The following is an 18,914-nucleotide window of genomic DNA, read 5'->3' on the forward strand; positions in this document are numbered from 1 at the left end:
ATGTGACAAGTTTTAAAGTGAGGTGGGAACACTTTTGTAGCCGGATGTCAGAATGAGCAGGGGACGTGGTATGACTTATGTCATGATGGTATGGTGGAGTGTGTGTAGATATACGGTTAAAGGCTCACCGTTGGAATACAAGACATGATGTGCTTGCACAAACATGGCTACATAAAAGTGATTAGCATGCAGCCTGTCAAATGGAAGAACACGTTAAAGGCAACTAACTGTGTCAGACTCAGACTGAATCCATAAAGAGGTGAGCACTGTATGTACTGTATCTACAGAGTATTGTCTCAGTAGCTGGCCTTTATTTAAACTACAGCTGAAGCATTTCACTTTTTTTGTGTGAGAGCTGAGTGTAGAAAAATTGCTGGCATCCCACAGAAACTTGAGCTTTGTTCTTTAAACTGTCAGAAAGGAGTAAAACTCCATAAAAGAAACATATAAATGACAAAAGGTGAAGTTGTCAGGGGGTGTTTCAGAGTTTCTTGGAATTCACAAAGATGAATGTTTATGTACTATGAGCTGTATATTAAATTTACATCAAATTAAACTTTGCTTCATTTGTTTCGGCTCAGACAGGAATCACAGAGTCCCAGTAATGACGCTGACTATGATTCGTGAATGAATGTTTTTATGCTCTCCTTGTGTCACAGTAGGTGGTAGTATGCGCCTCAACGCTTGTTGCTACCTGCACAAAACTAGCTACAAACACAATGGTGTGGCTACAATAACTGTAGAAATTCCCATCAGGGGTGATGATAAGACTCACCTGCACCTGTACTGGAAAAATGTCAGTTTGCAGGAAATCCTGATCAGCAGCTCCATCGGTGTCTATAAATACCATAACTATATTCTGTGGTGAATTCTTTTGGATAATGTGCATTAAAAATGACGTTTGGTGATAATTTCAACAGGACTCAATTTTATTTATATAGCACATTTTTACAATTTTTAATAACGTTATTAGAAAGCTCTAAACACTGGTGCAGGACTGCAAGATTTAAAAAAAGATCCAGATAAAAGAATGGGTGCCTGATTGTTGGATAACATGCACACAAACCACTTTTAATTAACCTCACAATGCACGCACAACATTGCATCATCTGTGTTTTATCACGTCAGTATATCATCACCTCTTTCCTGAATGTATTTCACTAAATAAAAATGTGTAGTAACAACATAAAGCATACAGCCTGTGCCACCACTGATTAACCCCACAGAACCAGAGGATAAATATTTACACCTCGTGGCATATAGAGTATGATGTAATGCTGCAACTTTCTAATGGCATGGCGGCTATGGGTGGGTTCCTCATAAGCTTTTGTAACCAAATAAATAATTTAGAATTCATTTATAACGCAATTAATTATACACAATAAACCGTGACTTACTGGAAAGCAGTACTAATGTGATTAATCCACAAACACGTTATGTATATTTGGGCGTTGTTGCTGCTGCTGCTGCTGCTGCTGCTGTGGCACCAGAGCTCTGGTTATAGGTGGCTGATGGATGCGATGTGGAGCTGTCAGATCGTCTCATTATGAGAGACAGAGATGAGAAAAGATACCTGACAGCTTCCACGTCTTTTATGTGTGTTTGGAAGCTATCCGCTTTCGTTAAGTCAAAAGGTAGACTGAGATTTTCCACTGACATTTTTACTGGTCTGAACTTACAGATAAAGAAGCATCACAGTCCTTTCTTTTTTTCTTTTACAACCACGAAGCGCCTGAAATTGGAGGCAATTTTAACATCTAGCAGATGATGGAAAATCTTTTTATGTTCTGCTCTACAGAAGAAATGTAATAGAAGACTTTGTTTATATAATATTAAATGAAAATTATGGATCAGTAATGAGAAGTCAAAATATAATGTAACTGATCAGATTGTAAAGAAACTTCGCAGCCTTCCCTCAGAGAGGCTCTTTAAACTTGATGAATGCAGACGTATTTTACTCAGAGCTTATTGCCATGGGAACAGTAACTCTCTCCTCCATCTTTTTCTTTTTAATTGTCTTAAAAATAAAACATTCATGGTGTGGATTAAAACATTAAAACATGATAGCACCTCACAGAGAATTAGATAACAAACGATACATAATGATCAGATAATAACGGATAAATGTGATTTATTTGGCTGTGCCTTCTTCTTCTTTTTCTTTCTTCTACATCTTCAGACTCCATTAGCCAAAGGGAAACATCTGAAAGTATCCAGATTTGGGTGATGGGCTGACAGAGAGAGCACATTATTAAAAGAAGAAAGAGAAATAATGACATTAGCCCTTTTAATTCTACTGTTTGGACTTCACAGTGAGCACGGACTGCCACAAGGTCAACCTCAATTTGTACTCATCAGCTAACACATTTAGCACCTCAGCAGAGCTGCCGGCTAGAATGAAGAAATCATTTTAATTCACTATGGTCAGTGGGACTAAAATAGGCAGAGACAAGCAGCTGCCGAGACGTTTTAGACGCCATATTCAGTCTATAAACAACATATGTAGACGTTCGAATGTAGACGAAGTCACTTGTTACAGTGTCAATCATTGTCGTTGCTCATCACATCTTTGCACTGCTTTAACAACTCTGGGACCGTTATCACTTTGGAACCATTTTTAGAACACTGTGGGGCAGTAAACACAGTTTCCATGGAAACATCACCGAGACACACATTGATAAGCGGATTGGAGCAGCTGTATTTCTCTGATGACGAATGAAACCTCAAAAGCTGAGAGGGTTTCAGCTGGCGAACACAATTAAAGTCTGCCTGTATATTGGAGGGGAGGAGAGGGATCCACACCAGCAGAGGAATCTGTTTGATTTCTCATTATGAGGAAGATAACGAATGACTCTTATCTGGTTTTTGCCAAAAGCCCCCTCTGGCTCTGCCTGCCTGCCTCACCATCAGCCATCCAGCGTGAGTCTGCTCTGAGAGGCAGCCGCACACGGGCAACAATTTGCAATTAGATTTTACTTTACAAATGGATATATTGATCTGGTGCAGCTGTTCTCATCAGGCTGGGGAGAAACAATCAGGCACAGTTTAATTTGGCATCGGTCAATAATCTTAAACAGATGAGGAGGAAGACAGAAAGGTCGGACATGTTTTCACAAATAATAATTGCCCTGAAGAAATTAAGTATTAAATTATTTTTTTCCAATAATTTGATGACATGGCCAGTGTTCCCCTTTGTTCTGGACCACCGTGGCATTATGCTTACTCTGTACTTACACAAATGTCTTATTATACACATGAGGCAGTGGCTCACAGGTAAACAAATCTGAAAGAAAACTTGTGTAAATCCACTGTCAAACATTCTCATCAAACATTTACTTATATTTTTCATTTTGAAAGTTTCTTTTAGTCTACAACCCTTCATCACCATTCATTTTTAATGTGGTCACCTGCATTGTGTGCTGTAAATATTTATATAAATTCATCTTCGGAGTTCTTTAAGAAGGATTTTTCACCACTTTTAATTCTTGAAGTCAACACAAATGACTTATTTCTTTTACACATTTTTAATCCGGAGCTTCCATTTACTCCATGTCCCGTGTCTTCCAGGGTTGTGGGCTGAAAGACTCAGCTGTTTGGAAGACACTCACTCTCTCACACACTAACCCACACACACACACATACAGAACTACTTGATCATACAGCAACTGATGCTGTCGTGAGAGCTGCTTTGCCTGACAGCAGCACATCTCCCCCTCTGTGGCTTTTGTGGTTCTAAAAGGGCTGCACAGAAAGTACGAGAACGCTGACCTAAAAAATAGACCTACACACACACACACACAAAGCTCTGAGAATCATAAAGTTACCAGCGGAAACAAACGCAGGAATTCTACAGCAGCAGTTTACCTGCACAGTCTTATGGGGCTGACTACAGCACATTTGAAGTGTGTCGTTACTTTGACACATTTTTTTTGATGTGTACATTTGTCATTCTGTTGCTGTATTGAGTGTGGATCAATGTGGGTTAAGCTCTGTGATGAACTTGCTCCCCAGTGGCACAGTGTGATAGGTCTGTTTTCTAATGAAGCGGGGCCTCTGGGGAAGATAATGACAGTCTACTGGTCAGACAGTGGAGTCCTGTTAAAGAACCAGTGCAGGGTTCAAGCATAAAATTAGATCATTTTCAAAATCTTTCAAATAAATTGCCACATGTATAAGGCATTGGGGTTCAAAGTGTGCCAGACAGAGCCACTGCAAATATAATTGAAAAAGTTGAACGCCTGCTGTTACAAGGTCAGCAATCTAAAAAAAAAAAGAAGAAAAAAGCCCAATTTCCCATGAGTGTGCAAAGATAGACTCGTAAATGTAAAACAGCATTTGATAGCAAAACATTGTGGAGCATGTAATTTTTATTAAGGCGCATGCTGGGAAGCTGATTTATGGAGATTAAAAGGAGGAAGATGTGCCGTCTGTGCCACCTCATTGGATCCTTCCAAGCAAAGAATCGAGGAGCGCTTCAGACAAAATCCATTTCTAAGCACATATTTTCCCTCTAACAAGAGATTTAGAGCCCAAATAGATGTCGTGTTTACTGCACAAAAGCGCAGTGAAACATCTCTATTAGGAGGTCACTAAACCCGTGGATGAATAAAATATGAGAGGACGGCTTCATCTCTAATTAGTGCTGTGTTTGGGAGAACACACGGCAGGGAAATGATGTTGTAGGCTGGAGGTGGAGAGTAATCAGTCTGCAAATGGGTGCTATGATGCATTTACTTTCAATATGAAATGAGATTGATGCTACCACTTAGTCTGACATCTGATTGCCTTTGGGGAATGGTAATATAGTTTTAAAGATAACAAATCTTTACAGAACATGTACTGAAGGTTATTTGTTCAATATATTGAGTGGAGTATAGAGTGGAGTATACTGCAGAGGTGAAACAGGAAATAATCTGCAGGGAATAAATCTACCACATTATTAAAGAAGCATTTAGTCTTGTTTAATTTATTATACATTACTGATTCTATATATTTTTTCTGATTAAAACATGTAACATTTTGTTATATTTGACACATTTTTAAAAAAAAAATTTTATCCACTAAATTGAGCTGTATGCCACCCAAACACTTCAACAGCTCCTTGTACCTTGCATTTCTACTCTGGTAAAAAAGAAGAGATGTAAAGCTCACACATACACACACACAGAAAACTACATGCTTTCATTCCAGGCTCGGGGGAAGTCAACAGGAGTGCAGCTGCTCTGAGGTGATACCATTCAAACAACATAAGTCGCCTGTTATCCAATGAGTTGATAATTTCCCTCAGGTAAACCTCGAGAACACGACTTAATCTGTCAAGTAACATAACAGGACTCCTCAACAGAAAAAATGTGACTTTCAACATTGGAGATGGAAGAAAAAAATCTAATTAATGCCACTTGGTAATTGAAAAAAGCAACAATTCTGTTGGTGAATGGAGACTGAATTTGTATTTATGTATGCATGTTTGTATTATGATTGGGGGGGGGTCGTTCTGCAAACTAAACATTCACACCAATAGTGTTAAACTCTACAAGTCCAGGTTCCTCGCTTCACCTCTTTGAATGACGAAATAAAGTTTTTTTTCTGTATTATTCCAATGGGAAGCTGTAGCAATATAAGACATTATAACAATGATACCATAGAAAAATGTTTTTTTTTTTCAACTTTAAGCTGTCTCCCAACATTTGGAAATGCTTTGTTATACATTTTCTCATTTTTTCACAGCAGACATGTTGACAAAAAGGCTCAGTATACCACAAATGTCTCACACAGTGAGATATCATGTATTTCGTATATTCAACTTTCTTATCCTGAATGTTTTTGTCATGTGTGATCCTTTTCTTTCACTTTATTTATCTATTATAAACAATCCACTAGATGGCAGCATGGGATTGACTTTTCAGTTCAGCCATTGATACAATACATTGTAAAAGGTTCTTTTTTCCATCTAATAATGCACCGCATTTATGAGAAACACTGCTTACAGTGACATGTTATTATTATTATTATTATTAGCTGTGATAGAGTCTCTGCTGTTGATCATTTCAGACTGGGAGTCCTGGATTAAAAGTTTACATCACTGTTCAGATGACATCTCTCTCACAGAGGTCAGACACAGAATCCACTTTAACGCCCTTCCGGTCATATATATGTTAATTAATGTTTAATGTGTGCAGGCATCCAATGTTTAGCTTCATGATGCATCCTGTGTATCTGACCCAATTAATCTCTGGAGGCAGAGTCACAGGGAGGGCGTGCACAGTCGCTTTGTTTTTCCATTCCTGAAGTTTAGCCTGTTTATGAAGTTCTCAAAATCTGGGTCCTCCCTGCTCTTTTCACTCTCAACACCATCACACATTATTTATAGAGGCTTTTCTCAGACGCTATCTGCAGTGATCTAATAGTAATGATATTTTTTAATTCTCTCTTGGGTTTGAGGGGACTGGCTGAGACTTCCTGCCCAGCCTCCAGCTGTGTGTGGAGCAGCGGTGTGACTGCCCCCTCCGCCTGGGGACCTCGGAGGTGATAAATAACATGAGCTCATTGCTGCTTACGTGTTCATCACTCCCTTTGACCTGCTGGAGACAGTCAGTTTGGACTCATGTTTGCAGAGCCTCCAGTAGAGTCTGATATAAAAACCCCTCCAGGACGTGACATTTGTTTTCCTAAACTCCATCAAGATGTAATAGAGAAATAACCAGTAAAGATGGGAATTAGCTTGAAAAAACACTGGATAAAAGCCTCAAACACAAACATGCTCTGCTTTAAGTGGCATGTGTTTTCAACTTGTAAGCAGGATTCAGTTTTATAGGCAAGCTGAAGAGATTGAACACGAGTCCAGCTAAACAACACTCTACTTCCTTCCCCCACTTTTTTTTTCCCTGAGATGGCAACAGAACATCATTTTCCACTTCTTTTCAAACACTAATCCAGATGTTGATTCCAAAGCTAAACCTCTCGTGCTGGTTACTGCACGACAAGGGCAAAGACCCACAAACAGTTCCACGGGATTCAGTGTAACATGGATGTTCGTTGTGTTGTTATTTACACTCTCCCTCATCACTACAGAGCTGCTTCCTTGTGTTTAATTGAACAGTGTGTCCATACATATTTGACTATATTCAACAAGCTAAGAGGAATCCTTGGAATTGTTAGCAGAGCAGCTAATATATCCTTCAAGTCAATAATGCAGGTTGAATGATTGATAAGTTTTTGGCCTAGCAGCATGATTAAGTCATCATCAGGTGGAAGAGGGTCTCTTATCTTAAAACAACTTGTTTATATTTTACTTAACATTTCATGACAGATTGTTTCTATGCCTTTATTTCCTAGGAAGTCAATTTACCTTCCAGAAAGACATCACTGATTCAGTGATTAGACTGTCTTTCATCTCTGGTTTAAGGCATTGAACTGAATTCCCATTCATGCCAACAATCAGCTGCAAAAATCTGTCAGGGTGCATCTAAAAAATGGCAGGCTGCCCTAATCATCATCCTCTTTACATCTATCAACCTAGGACCATGCATAGGTGAGCTCTGATGTGCAGGAATGGAAATAGAAATAAAACACATAGTATGCACAGCTCATAGTAACCCCATGTCCAGAAACCTGTATGTAACAGTGTATGTTATAATGGACTCTATGTCCCCTCTGTGTTAACAGTGAATGTGCTGAAGGGCAGAACCAGCAGTCTGAAAAAATATATCTGTCAAAATACTTAGGAAATTTTATCTGTTTGCTGAAACGTGGATTTTCTGGGAAAACACTCAGATGTGTCCATATATTATGAGGGCCTGCGCTGCAGATTAAGCCACAAAAACAGGCGAGCTGCAGGAGCATGTTTGTCAGTACTGTTTTTCTCCATAAATATGTGCAGAAACTGGATGTTTTTTTAGCCCTGTGTCTTAACATCTGTCTGGGTATTTGAGAAAACACTGAAGTATTAAATAAACTTTTTGCAGCAAATATCTTATATTTATCAAACACTAACAGGGAGATTTGTCCTAAAAAGTTCTGTTTTGCAGCATACTGATGTCCTGACACAGTGAGGAACGCCTCATGAGCCAAAGTTGTCCAACCAAGTCATGTAACTTTGCATCTGATGCCAACTCCTCTCTCATAGAGCTTTAAAAGCTGCCTCATTTTGAGCCTGTTCACAGTGTCTGCCATTTTCTCTGTGGTTTGTAACCATGGTGGCTGTTGTGTTTGCTACAGCGCTTCAGCAGCTTTTCTTTATTTGCAATTAGACGCTGCAGGATTACCTCAATTTGCCCGTACTGCCTGCCATCATCCCAGTTTCACCCAGCTTACCCTTAATTAGGAACATAACATAAATTAGAAAATTGCTTCAAGAAGTGTTTGGGCTTAATTTCTCATGTTACCTCTAAGGTTCAAGTGTCTGATTTCTCCCATTTTTATTCACTACACCAAACTTTAACTGTCTTTATTAACCCGAATCAAAAAACAACAACATGTTGGTATTTTTTGAAGAGTATGTCCACCTGTGTGAGTCAAATGTGCGTATTGCTGGTGTCTGTGTGACACATGACCATATGTATGGTATAATGTCAGATGAAAAGGCTTTGTCTGATGTGTTTTGTTTTTCCATTCTAATAACAGTTGCACGCCTGCTGTCTGCCAGCTGCTGTGCCTGCTGTAGCAGCCAGCAGAGTGCTGGAACGTTCCCATGCAGATTTACTACACACACACACACACACACACAGAGAGTCAGAGGCATGCACACCTACAGAGAGAACGCACACTCCGACGCTCTTGATTAACAATAATGCAGATATTGTCGTCAAAAAAAGTGACACTACTTGTGCAGATCAAGCTGAATGTAAAATAATATTTCACAGGATGATATCCTCCCTGTGATGTAGCTCAGTTAAATATTTGCCTTTCTGTCACATTTGTGTTTGCCATGTTGGGAGGATGCCCTGGTTGACCATGAAACAAACCATTGAGAATTGCCCACTTGGCTGCCAATGAAAAGACTGGATTGGATTAGGGGGTGCTCAGACCTCCTTGGATACCGGATACCAGCCTGCTGGATTGATGGTGATTGGTATTGTTTCCTTTTAAATGCCTGGTCCCTGTGAAAGGCTGCCATTTATCCCAGCCCACTGAAGTAGTGTCAAGCATGAGAGATATCTTTAAAATCACAAAAAAAGCTCATCTCAATGCAAATGTGTTTGCAAAAGGAGTTACTTTATACCAGTGATGCTGTAAATCCAGAGATGTAAATGCGTGCATGCACATGTGTAGTTTGGGTATCATGTGCATTCATACAATTAGCCTAAGTAAACTTGTGTGTAGATTAACTGGATAATTTTAATTACTGCAGATATGCTGGACAAGTGGAGGAGTGTGTTGCATCTACTCTTTCACACGTCTTTATTTAAGGTGGGATTATTCCCAATATATTCAAGTCAAAGGATCCCCCCCCCCCATGTGCTCAGACTGCACTGAAAAAACATCTGGGAAAATCAGGGGTTAGTTTCTCCATTCTGCCTTCTGTTGTATAAAAAATACCCTCAAAAATCATCAAGTCTGCAACATATTCAATAATCAAATTTTCTTTTGCCATAATCTGAAAAGTTGTATCTGTATATAATCTTTCATTGCAATCCAAAGGTTGTTAAAAGCAGGCTACAAACAGTTAAAAAAATCTGGTGACCTCTGACCTGTGATTCCTCATCTATCTGTTTGTCTCAGCTGACTTGATATAACAGCAGCAATTCACAGTATCAACAACACTGGCTTGAACAATGGCAAGGAAATTTATAAGCTTGATAGAAATCAGTTAATTGATGATTGATGAATTGTGTTGATGATAATCCAAGCCCCTCTGTGATTTCTCTAAGATTGGAGAAGAATGCTTAGATAATGTTGATCATGATGAAGGTGAGTAACAGTCAAACTTCTTGGAGGAGGAGGAGGAGGGGCAAGGCTGGAGGGAGCTCCGTCCTCCCCGTCATTAATCCCCCTCCGTGATGACGTCAGCCGGGCTGTCTCCACAAGGACGCAGCGTTTGATTGTTGGAGCAGCCAGCGTGTGCATCCGAGGACGCAACATCAGTGTAGCTGGGGCTCCAAACTTTCAGCGCAAACTTCGGACGCGTTGGGAAAAAGTTACAAGAAAATGGGTGAGTTGCTCTGACAAGTGTTGCGGCAAAGCTTCAGAACCGACACAATCAGCGAGTTTGTCGTGATGACAGCACGGTTCGCTCCAACTTTTTTTGGGGCGCGCCGATCGTTTAAACTGGATAAAAAAAAAAGAAAAAGTGAACTTTTACGCGTAGTAGTAGCTGCAGGTGATGCGGGCTGTTTACCTGACCCGGTTCCAGGAGACTGTGCATTTGGAGCAGCTTGCTGAAGCAACCTGGGGAAAGCGATTAGAGAGAGATTATGAGGATTCCTGCAGTCAACTCTGTGCGAGTCTGTGGAGGTGTTAAATCCAGATCAGCATGCTGTCTTCACTGTGTCTCCTGCAACTTCCAAATAATCAACATTTGTTTACATGTGGCCACGCCCTTCATCATTTTAGCCTCTGATTGATCATTCTTGGTCATCAGTGATGTGATGATTTGACAGTTTTGATGTGTCCCATCTATAAATCAGTGTTGCCCAGATGCTTCTGTGGTAAGGTATGGAGGTGTCTCATGATGTCTGTGGATGTTTTGTGACTTCTCACTAACTTTTAAGATGGTCAGCTTCTCTCCCTGTGCTGGACCAGACTTTAAAGGCTTTGGGGCAGCATTTAATAGCTTGTGTTGTTCGCCACGGTGCAGCTGAGGCCAGGGAAGAACACTGTGTGAGAATGTGTATCAATGCTCATTAATTCGCTCTGAAGCCCTCACAGAAGCGCCTTTGTGCTCCTAATTTGGAGCTGCTCCTTTGTGCGACTTCAGTGGCTCTTAATGTAGAAAGAGAGAGAGACAGAGAGACAGAGAAGTTCAGTGAATTGTAAGTTTCATAGCGGATGCCCTGTGAACTAATTCCCCACAGACCCTCATTCACTGTCTCATAGAGGATATTACTCTGCATGGCAATCAACCTTCTGTGCATTGTCCACTAGCCAAAGCTCCCATTTTATATTCAAATACCCTCTGTGGCCCTTTCAGGACAAGTGGTAGCGCCTGTTGTGTGCATGAGGAGATGATTATTTTTTGGGTGAATTGCATCAGAGGAATGGATATCACACTGCTGCATGTGTGTAATAGCTTTGATAATGGATTATCTGCATGCATGACACAAAATAAACCTGATATCAAGATAGATGCGGAGATCTGACAGTGTCACACAGTAGTTATGTAACCTATGCCTGATTTGATTTTAATGGTGAAGCCACATGTTTGTTATTTTTTTTTTTAAAGGATTCTCTCCTCTGCATACACCAAAGTGATTTAACAGTTACAAGCCAGTGTGTGTGTGGAGGAGGATATCTGAGCTTCAGTCCATTGAACTCAACTCAGCCTGCAAGTTGTTTTCCACAAATATGCCTGTAAGTGTTTAGTGCTGGTTCTCCCTGATAACAGACATGCACATTGGGAGAAAAAGCACAGGCCCGGGAGACAATAATTCTCTTTCCTGCATGCGATGATCATACTTAAAATGAAAAGCATGGCGTTAAAAAGGATGTGTCTGCCCTGCACGTTGTTTTTCTTGAACTGTACAGGGAACAAATATGTCAAAGATTAGCAGTGATCTCTTCCAGCGTTGGGAACAAAAATACAATTTAATTATGCACTTAGCATTTATGACAGGAGATTCAGATAATCAAATACAGCAAATTATGGACACGACTGTGAATACTGCGTCTGTTCTTCTTGGAGCAGGATTGTTTTTTTTCTGTTTGGAAACTTGTGAACCTTTAAGGCAGACTGTTTTATATTCATCGTGGTGGTCCTGTGGAAAAAGGTCATCAAGGCTCGGAGCAAAGCAGATCCAACATGTTACATCATTGTTTTTGAGTAATTTAAGAATTGGATAGATAATGAAAGAGGACAGTGCAGAATGTATCATCAATTAGACACATTCTATTAGAGCTCAGGCATTAAAGCAGGCAGACAGGCAGACAGACAGGCGGCGGCGGTGGTGGTGGTTGGGGCAGGGGGCGGGGGCACAAGTTACTGTATGTAGATACAGTTTAAAGAAAATCAGATTAGTTTTATGTATTAGTATCCTTCGCCTAGTATTGTTAGCATAGCTAGTTAGCAGGTCATCAAACCATCAACAAGTGCATATGTGTAATATATTTTTGCATAATTCTATCCAGTATCTAATATATAGACCCCTAACCTTTGATTTATGTAGCTTCATTGACTAAGTCAAGGAAAAATGTCAAGAAAAACACCAGCAGAGTGTCTTTTGGGTTCCTCTTGTTGTAGTTTAACTGTGTGGTGAATTCACAGTAGAAGTCAGCATCTCAACACTATGTGCAAATAGAAAATGGTTAATAATGATCCCGTCCTGATCTCTGTTAACTTTAAACTCTGTTTACTGTTATTCGTTCCTGATCGAGGACGTCTGGAAAGTGTCTGATTGCACATGTGCGGTGATCACTGTCACAGGCTGGTGTGTGCTGAACTGTATGTGCTCTGACCCAACATCCTGAGGAGACTGAGGAGAGGAAAGACCCATGACAGCTAATGCTGTGCCAGCAGCAGAGGTGTTTTTGCACTCTTAGATTTATCAACCAAGCAGCAGAATGTCAGATCATTTTCTTTCCTGCTTTTAGTTGACTCATGGTTATTCTATTCAGAGGGAAACTGTAGGTCACATGTTCCTGTTCCAAAGATGCAGAGAGAGAAAAAACACAGAATGAGTCACCGCCGAGATGTTTTGTGTTTATTTGTGCAAATCAAAGTGTTTTCTTGTTCACTCTGGAAAAAGAAGCCTCCTGTGAATTTCCTGACTGAGCTGCGGTTCGGTCCATAGAAAGCAGACATTAAGACTCATTTTACATTTTTTTATGTCACCATCAGTGATTCCTAAATTGCTTTCGGTTTGCAATCATTAATTACAGAGAATCTCTTCTATAATGAGGCAGTCACTGTCATAGTTAGATGATTTCTGGGCTTCTTTCCATTTGGCAAAGTGCATGATGGAGCATCTTCAGTAATTGTAGAGCAGAGATAAGACTTTGTAAATGTGTGCAAACCTTTAGTTATCTGTTGCCTCTCTTCCTGCTCCACATTTCCTCAGAAATCTCCCTCTGGGTTTCTCTCATCTTAGCGTGTTGTTATCTGTTTATTTATTTATTTTTTTGTTTCCCTTTCAGCCATGTTAATTTGTTGAGCTAATAAGTCCTCTGACAACAAAGACGGCCTTTGAGTATTGTGACATGAAATCATAGGAAGAGCAAAAATCCTGATGCTTGTTCAACCCGTCAGTTTCTTACTTAAAAGCCTATTCACAGATGAACTGAAGGGATGTGTGTGTGTGTGTTAGAGAGATGTCGCAGCCCCATGATAGAAACAGGATGACATTTACATATCTGAAAATACTCCTGTTTCAGATACGCACCAGCAGCTGAACGCTAGTTCAAGGAGACAATCTGGTCTTTATCTTATCTGTAAGACTTCAGAAAAACAGCCATGCTTATTAAAACTTCAGCACTACATTATGTTGGCAAAGTGCAGAGGTGATATTTTGCCTGCGAGAAGCAATCTGCACTATAGTGTTTTGTTCACAGTCAGATGATTGTTCCAGAAGGCCTGTGGGGAAATAATGGGTTGGGAGGGGGGGAAAGCAACATTGCATGAACATTTTCTCGTTAAGCCAACAGGCATTCGGCCCCACCGCCGTGTTTTCTGTTATCTACAGCTAAACATGCCGCAGCACCCAAAAACACATGAGCGGGAGCCATTGATTACACAGTCAATATTGTTTTCCTCGAATGACCTATTTTCTAAAGTGGTCTTTGGTAAGCAAATAAAGAAATAATGATGAAAAATGTAATAGTGTGTGTAGTAAGGAAAAAGGGATATAACCCAATGGATTACTATAGTTCTGCAGCTCAAAGCTAAAGCATTATGTAGAGGTGGACATCTGTCACCTCTCTGCCATCAGCTCCTCACTTGTTCCTTATTCCTAATGTCCTGCCCTCATATCTCAATTACTGCTAAGTTTGTTATCTTAGAGTGAATAGTTAAGAATTTGGCAACCTGCTCACCTGTAGCTGGGATAGGCTCCAGCCCCCCGTGACCCTGTACTACAGGTCAAAGCTGGTTCAGAAGATGGATGGATGGATGGATGGATGGATGGATGGATTTGGCAACCTGGTGATTTGACCAATAAACTAAATATATGGATGTTTCTATTGATGATTCTAACAGGAGATATGGTGACACTGTAAGAAAATGTTTTTTAGCTCCCCATGAAGCATTAGATGACCAGTTAAACTGACTCGAGGACAGCTTGGCTATATTTGGTTATTGGTGGATCCACAGGTGTCTTATGAATCTTACTTGCATGTTCCATCTCATTCTTACCTTCCTCCCATTTGTCCCAATGAGATATTTTTTCAGTATTTTTTTTTTATTGACAGACTCTGGCAAAGAAATGCAAGCTTTACAGTTTCACTTCTTCATGTTGAGGCGTACCTGCTTAGACTATCACTTTCAGCATGTTGAGTTGTTTCTGCCTGTTTTAGGAGACCACAGAAGTGCTAGTTCTGTCGGTATGTTTGAAAAACTGGAGACTGCAGCTCAGATGTAAAACCACTTTGGTGAATTGAGAAGAAGTAAACGGGGCCTCCAGCTAATTTCCCTGTAAGATTGTCTGTCAGAGGAGTGAGACCAGTATGCCTGTTTTTCAACTGTGGGAGTTCATAGGATTGAGCTGTTGGCTGTGTGCCCACTGAGCGTATTCAACCCTCCACAGATAGGTCTTTGTCCTCAGCGCTTTTACGCAGCTGCTAAACAACCATAAGACAAAAGCATCTGGGGTACCCCGGCACACCAATGAGAAATGTTCACCATATGAAGAGCCATGCCAGACAGCCTGGGATCGCTGGGCTGCAGCCAAATGCTACACTTGGGATGAATTAAGCAGGAATTTAAATGAATACTGTTGTAACCACTTTTCGACGCTACTCTCAAAAATTATCTGTAAAATCCTATTTAAAAGTTTCAGCGATAAGCGATAAGTGTCAGTCTTGTGAAGACTCAAAGGTTGCTGTGTGGAACTGCACATGACTCCTCTTTGCTTGTGTTGTTGTCGTGATTTGGTGCCACATGTGACAGTCGGTGGAGTCATTCCCTCCTGGCTGCCAGGAATCATTTTCCTGACCAAAAAAAAAAAGCTTTCCAAGTGAGAGTTTGCATTGTCTGCCTATTATTCTCCAGAGAAAGGCCTGATAGGCAGGAAGAGGCACTTCTGCCAAGCAGATGAAAATCTGTTATAACTGAGCGTTTATAAAGCAACAGCTGCAGGAAACCCAATAGCTCAGGGAGAATGTTTGGGGAGGAGAATGTTTGCCTCACAGACAAGTTTGAGGAGATGGATTTCAATATGACTAAATTGCTGAATGATTAGACACAGTATAAAATGCTTTTACCATTTGTATATTTCATGTTTTTTGAAGGTGTTCGTGACACTGTAGTGCTCACTACAGGAAATCGTACCAGCTTAAAGCAGCATCAGAGTTATAGAGGAAATCCCAGATGTTTCTGTCTGAAAAACAGCTTGACCTTATAACCACATGCAGGCCAGAGGAGAGATCAGTTAGCAGTAAGAGTCTTATAGCTACTCCACTGTGAGGTCCCATAAGTCATCTTAGCTTTTGGCCTCTACTGTATGGGAAAAACAATACTACGACAATAGAACGGCTGCAGCTGATAAAGAAAGAAGGAGCGCCTGGAATGTACACAGAGAGCTGAAGAGACAAAGGGTGTGAAGGTTGGGATTTTTGTTGGTGTACCCAACTGCATACAAAAGCAAGATGTTTGTGGTTTTTTTATCCAGTCTAAAAATTGTTATATTGTCGGGCTTTCCACTCACAGAAGTGTTACTCATCTGTTCCTGCTTCTGCAGGGATTTGAACCAGTGACCCCTAGGTTCTAACTGCACCTCTATAACTGAATAGTTTTTACAGCCTGTGAAGTAAATCAGTTTTGACAGCCAGTCATTCAAAACGGGGTGACTTTTTTAGTATAATGTAGATGTTAATCTCATTCCAAACAGAGCGGTGAGTCCAGCCCAGAAGGGTAATAACATTCATGATGATATTATCAGAACAGGCATAGAGTGTGAAGTGTTTGTGTGCAGCATCAGCATGCATCATTTATTTCCAACTCCCTGTTTGTGTGATGGGTTGTGCACAGAATACATCAATATTTAGACACTGATAATGATGTAGAGGCTGCATGACATAAGAGGGTGCCATAAATGGGTTGTGCAGTAGATGCTCTGTAATGACCAGTTTGATGGACAGGATGTTACAGTTGCTGCTGAGAGGGCTGCCGATCAGTGCTTAAAGCAATAAAGTAATGGATTGACCCACTCTCACAGCGGTCAGCCAGAGATTAGCTTCATCCTTTTCCTGTTATGTGCTGTATTTGCCACTTATTGTTAAAGCACTTATCCCACGTTAGGCCTCTATGGGACCAGCACACCTCTGTGGGGGTGGAAGTGTCAGGTTCAGGTTACGTTCAACTCTCACGTCCCTCCAGGATGCAGGACTTTGAGACACAGGAGGAGCCGCGGGCAACAATGGCATTAAAGTGATCTGGCTGCTCTGTTGTCATAGCGCTGACAACGAAGCCTGACACGGAGGGGTCTGACTGGCTGAAAGGAGGAGGCTCCCGTCTAATGAGGGTTTGGAGGGTCCTGAAAAAAGGGGTAAAGTCTCGGGTCAAGGGTGAGAGGTTGGCAGCGTGAGGTGGAGAACAATTGGGCTGGCGGGAGCGACACGGAGAAAGAGATCCCAGCAGCTGGGGGAGACACAGAGGAGGGTGGGGAGGTGGTCATGGGAAGCAGCCCCCAAGATTAGCTGGAGAGTCTCGTCTGCTGTCTCCATGTCTCTGTGCTTTATTATGTCTCTATTGTGTGTGTGTGTGTGTGTGTGCGTGAGAGTGTGTTCACATGCCTATGCACAGTGCAACAAGTAGGAAAATGAAAGTCTCCAGCCACTGTGTTCATCCAGGCAGCTGGAGTGTGTGAATGCTTCAGTTATGGAGGTGGACATCTGTCATCTAAATGCTGCTTCTGTTCCTTCTGACACAAGCGTTTCCTTTTAAATATCCTTCTGCGTTATGCACACTTTGCACAGACCTCTCAAAACACACCCCCATATACTGTCATTACTGTTGTATTTAAAAATAAATAAATGTAGGATGTTCCTTCATTTAGTCTTAAACTGAACTAATTTCCATGTATTTAAACATGTAGCTTAGGCAACAGAAACCTCGGTGGTCTGTGTGTTCAGCTAAATATAAAAATGCTTACAGTGATAGGTATTGCATTTAGAGGATTAACACCACTAAGAGTAGTCCTGTGGGATTTATTTATTTTCTAATCCCGCTGCAGTTTAATGAGCTGTCATTCATTTTAAGTGGCTGCAACATGGGTCCAGTGGGTGACAAAGAAAAGATAAATGGATGCAAAGAGAGAGTTGACAACACCCCAAGTGTATAAAAATGGACATACAAACTACGTAAACATGTTGTTTCAAGCACAAACTGGCACTTTGGCCCTGGATAGTGGAGAGATGTCTTCTTGCAGTAGGTCTCTAAGTTATTGGCTCCATAACCTAAATATGGCGGACCGCAAGGACCGCAAATGCCTCTTCCAGACCAGAGGCATCATAAAAATATTTAGTGCACACTAAAAGAAAAGAAAATAATTACACAATGACCTGACCTTTTTTTTTCTTAAAATTGCCGTCTGTGGCCTGTATATGGGTATGGTGGGGTACAGCTACTATAAACACCTTCTGCTGCTCTCCTTCTCTCTGTTTTATTCTTTCACTCTCTTGTTAAGTTTACGTTTCTGTTTCCTGGCACTGGTTTACTCTTTTTGACTCCACACTGAAATTATGAAATTCTTTAGGTTTTTGATATATCAGTTGTTTTCTGTCCAGCCAAGCCGTGATGGCAGAATCCAAGGTGCTGCAAGCCTAGAGGGGCCTGGATAATAGGAATCATCTGTGTCTCACTCCCTCTGTAACACATTTAGGCCAAAACCACACAGTGGCTGCAGAGGTGCCAGAGAGTCAGGGTTGTGAAGTCATTTTTAGAGAAGGGGGAAAAACATGGCTGCCAGGCATCCCTGAGTGAGCGTGGCTCCATTTCCAGACCTAACGCGATAGCAACACAAACATGCAATTAAAAAAGTGCTGACTCGGATACCCTGGGCATTGTTCGGTCGAACACTTGTTATAAAAACGGAGAGACAAATTAAATCTGGAAATTGAAGCCCACAATGGCAAAAAGCACAGAGACATGAAGTATGTCTTCATTAGAAGTGGTTGAAATAGAATAGCAGTTGGATTTTTTTTTTGGCTACTGTGCTCCCAAATAGTTAAGAGTACTCGAGTAGCTTTCTTCTTGTGGTGGAATTCCTCAACTTGAGAAACAATGTGTTGGCCTGTGGGATGATATTTTTGCAAATGCATGCAAGGGTTGGTTTTAAGATCTTATTTTTGAGGTTGGGTAATGGTTAGTTACACAGATGGGGTCACGTGTTAATACATTTTTCAAATTAAATATGAACTTCATCAACATCTGCAAAGAATATCATGTTAAACATGGTCCGGTGCTTGGAATGTAAAGTGAAGATGGATGATTTCCAGACATTAGGCATTTTCCACTACAGGATTTCTGTCCACACTGGACCCCTTTTAGGACTGAAAGAAATTTCTGAGCAGCACTGAAAATACACGTACGCACAAGGCTCATTGCTGAT

The 18,914-nt window shown here is 40.9% G+C and overlaps 1 protein-coding gene across 1 annotated transcript in view; it reads left to right on the forward strand.

Moving 5' to 3' along the window:
* The first annotated feature begins 10,026 nt into the window (after nt 1–10,026).
* The window catches only part of gpm6bb (glycoprotein M6Bb), a 28,237-nt gene continuing 19,349 nt past the window's right edge, over nt 10,027–18,914 (forward strand). Inside the window, exon 1 of the mRNA XM_028393897.1 lies at nt 10,027–10,150. Coding sequence (XP_028249698.1) covers nt 10,147–10,150 — 4 coding nt within the window. The 5' untranslated portion in view covers nt 10,027–10,146. The remainder of the gene's footprint in view (nt 10,151–18,914) is intronic.

Source organism: Parambassis ranga, chromosome 21 (assembly GCF_900634625.1).
Source record: "Parambassis ranga chromosome 21, fParRan2.1, whole genome shotgun sequence".
In the NCBI taxonomy this organism is placed as follows: Eukaryota; Metazoa; Chordata; class Actinopteri; family Ambassidae; genus Parambassis; species Parambassis ranga.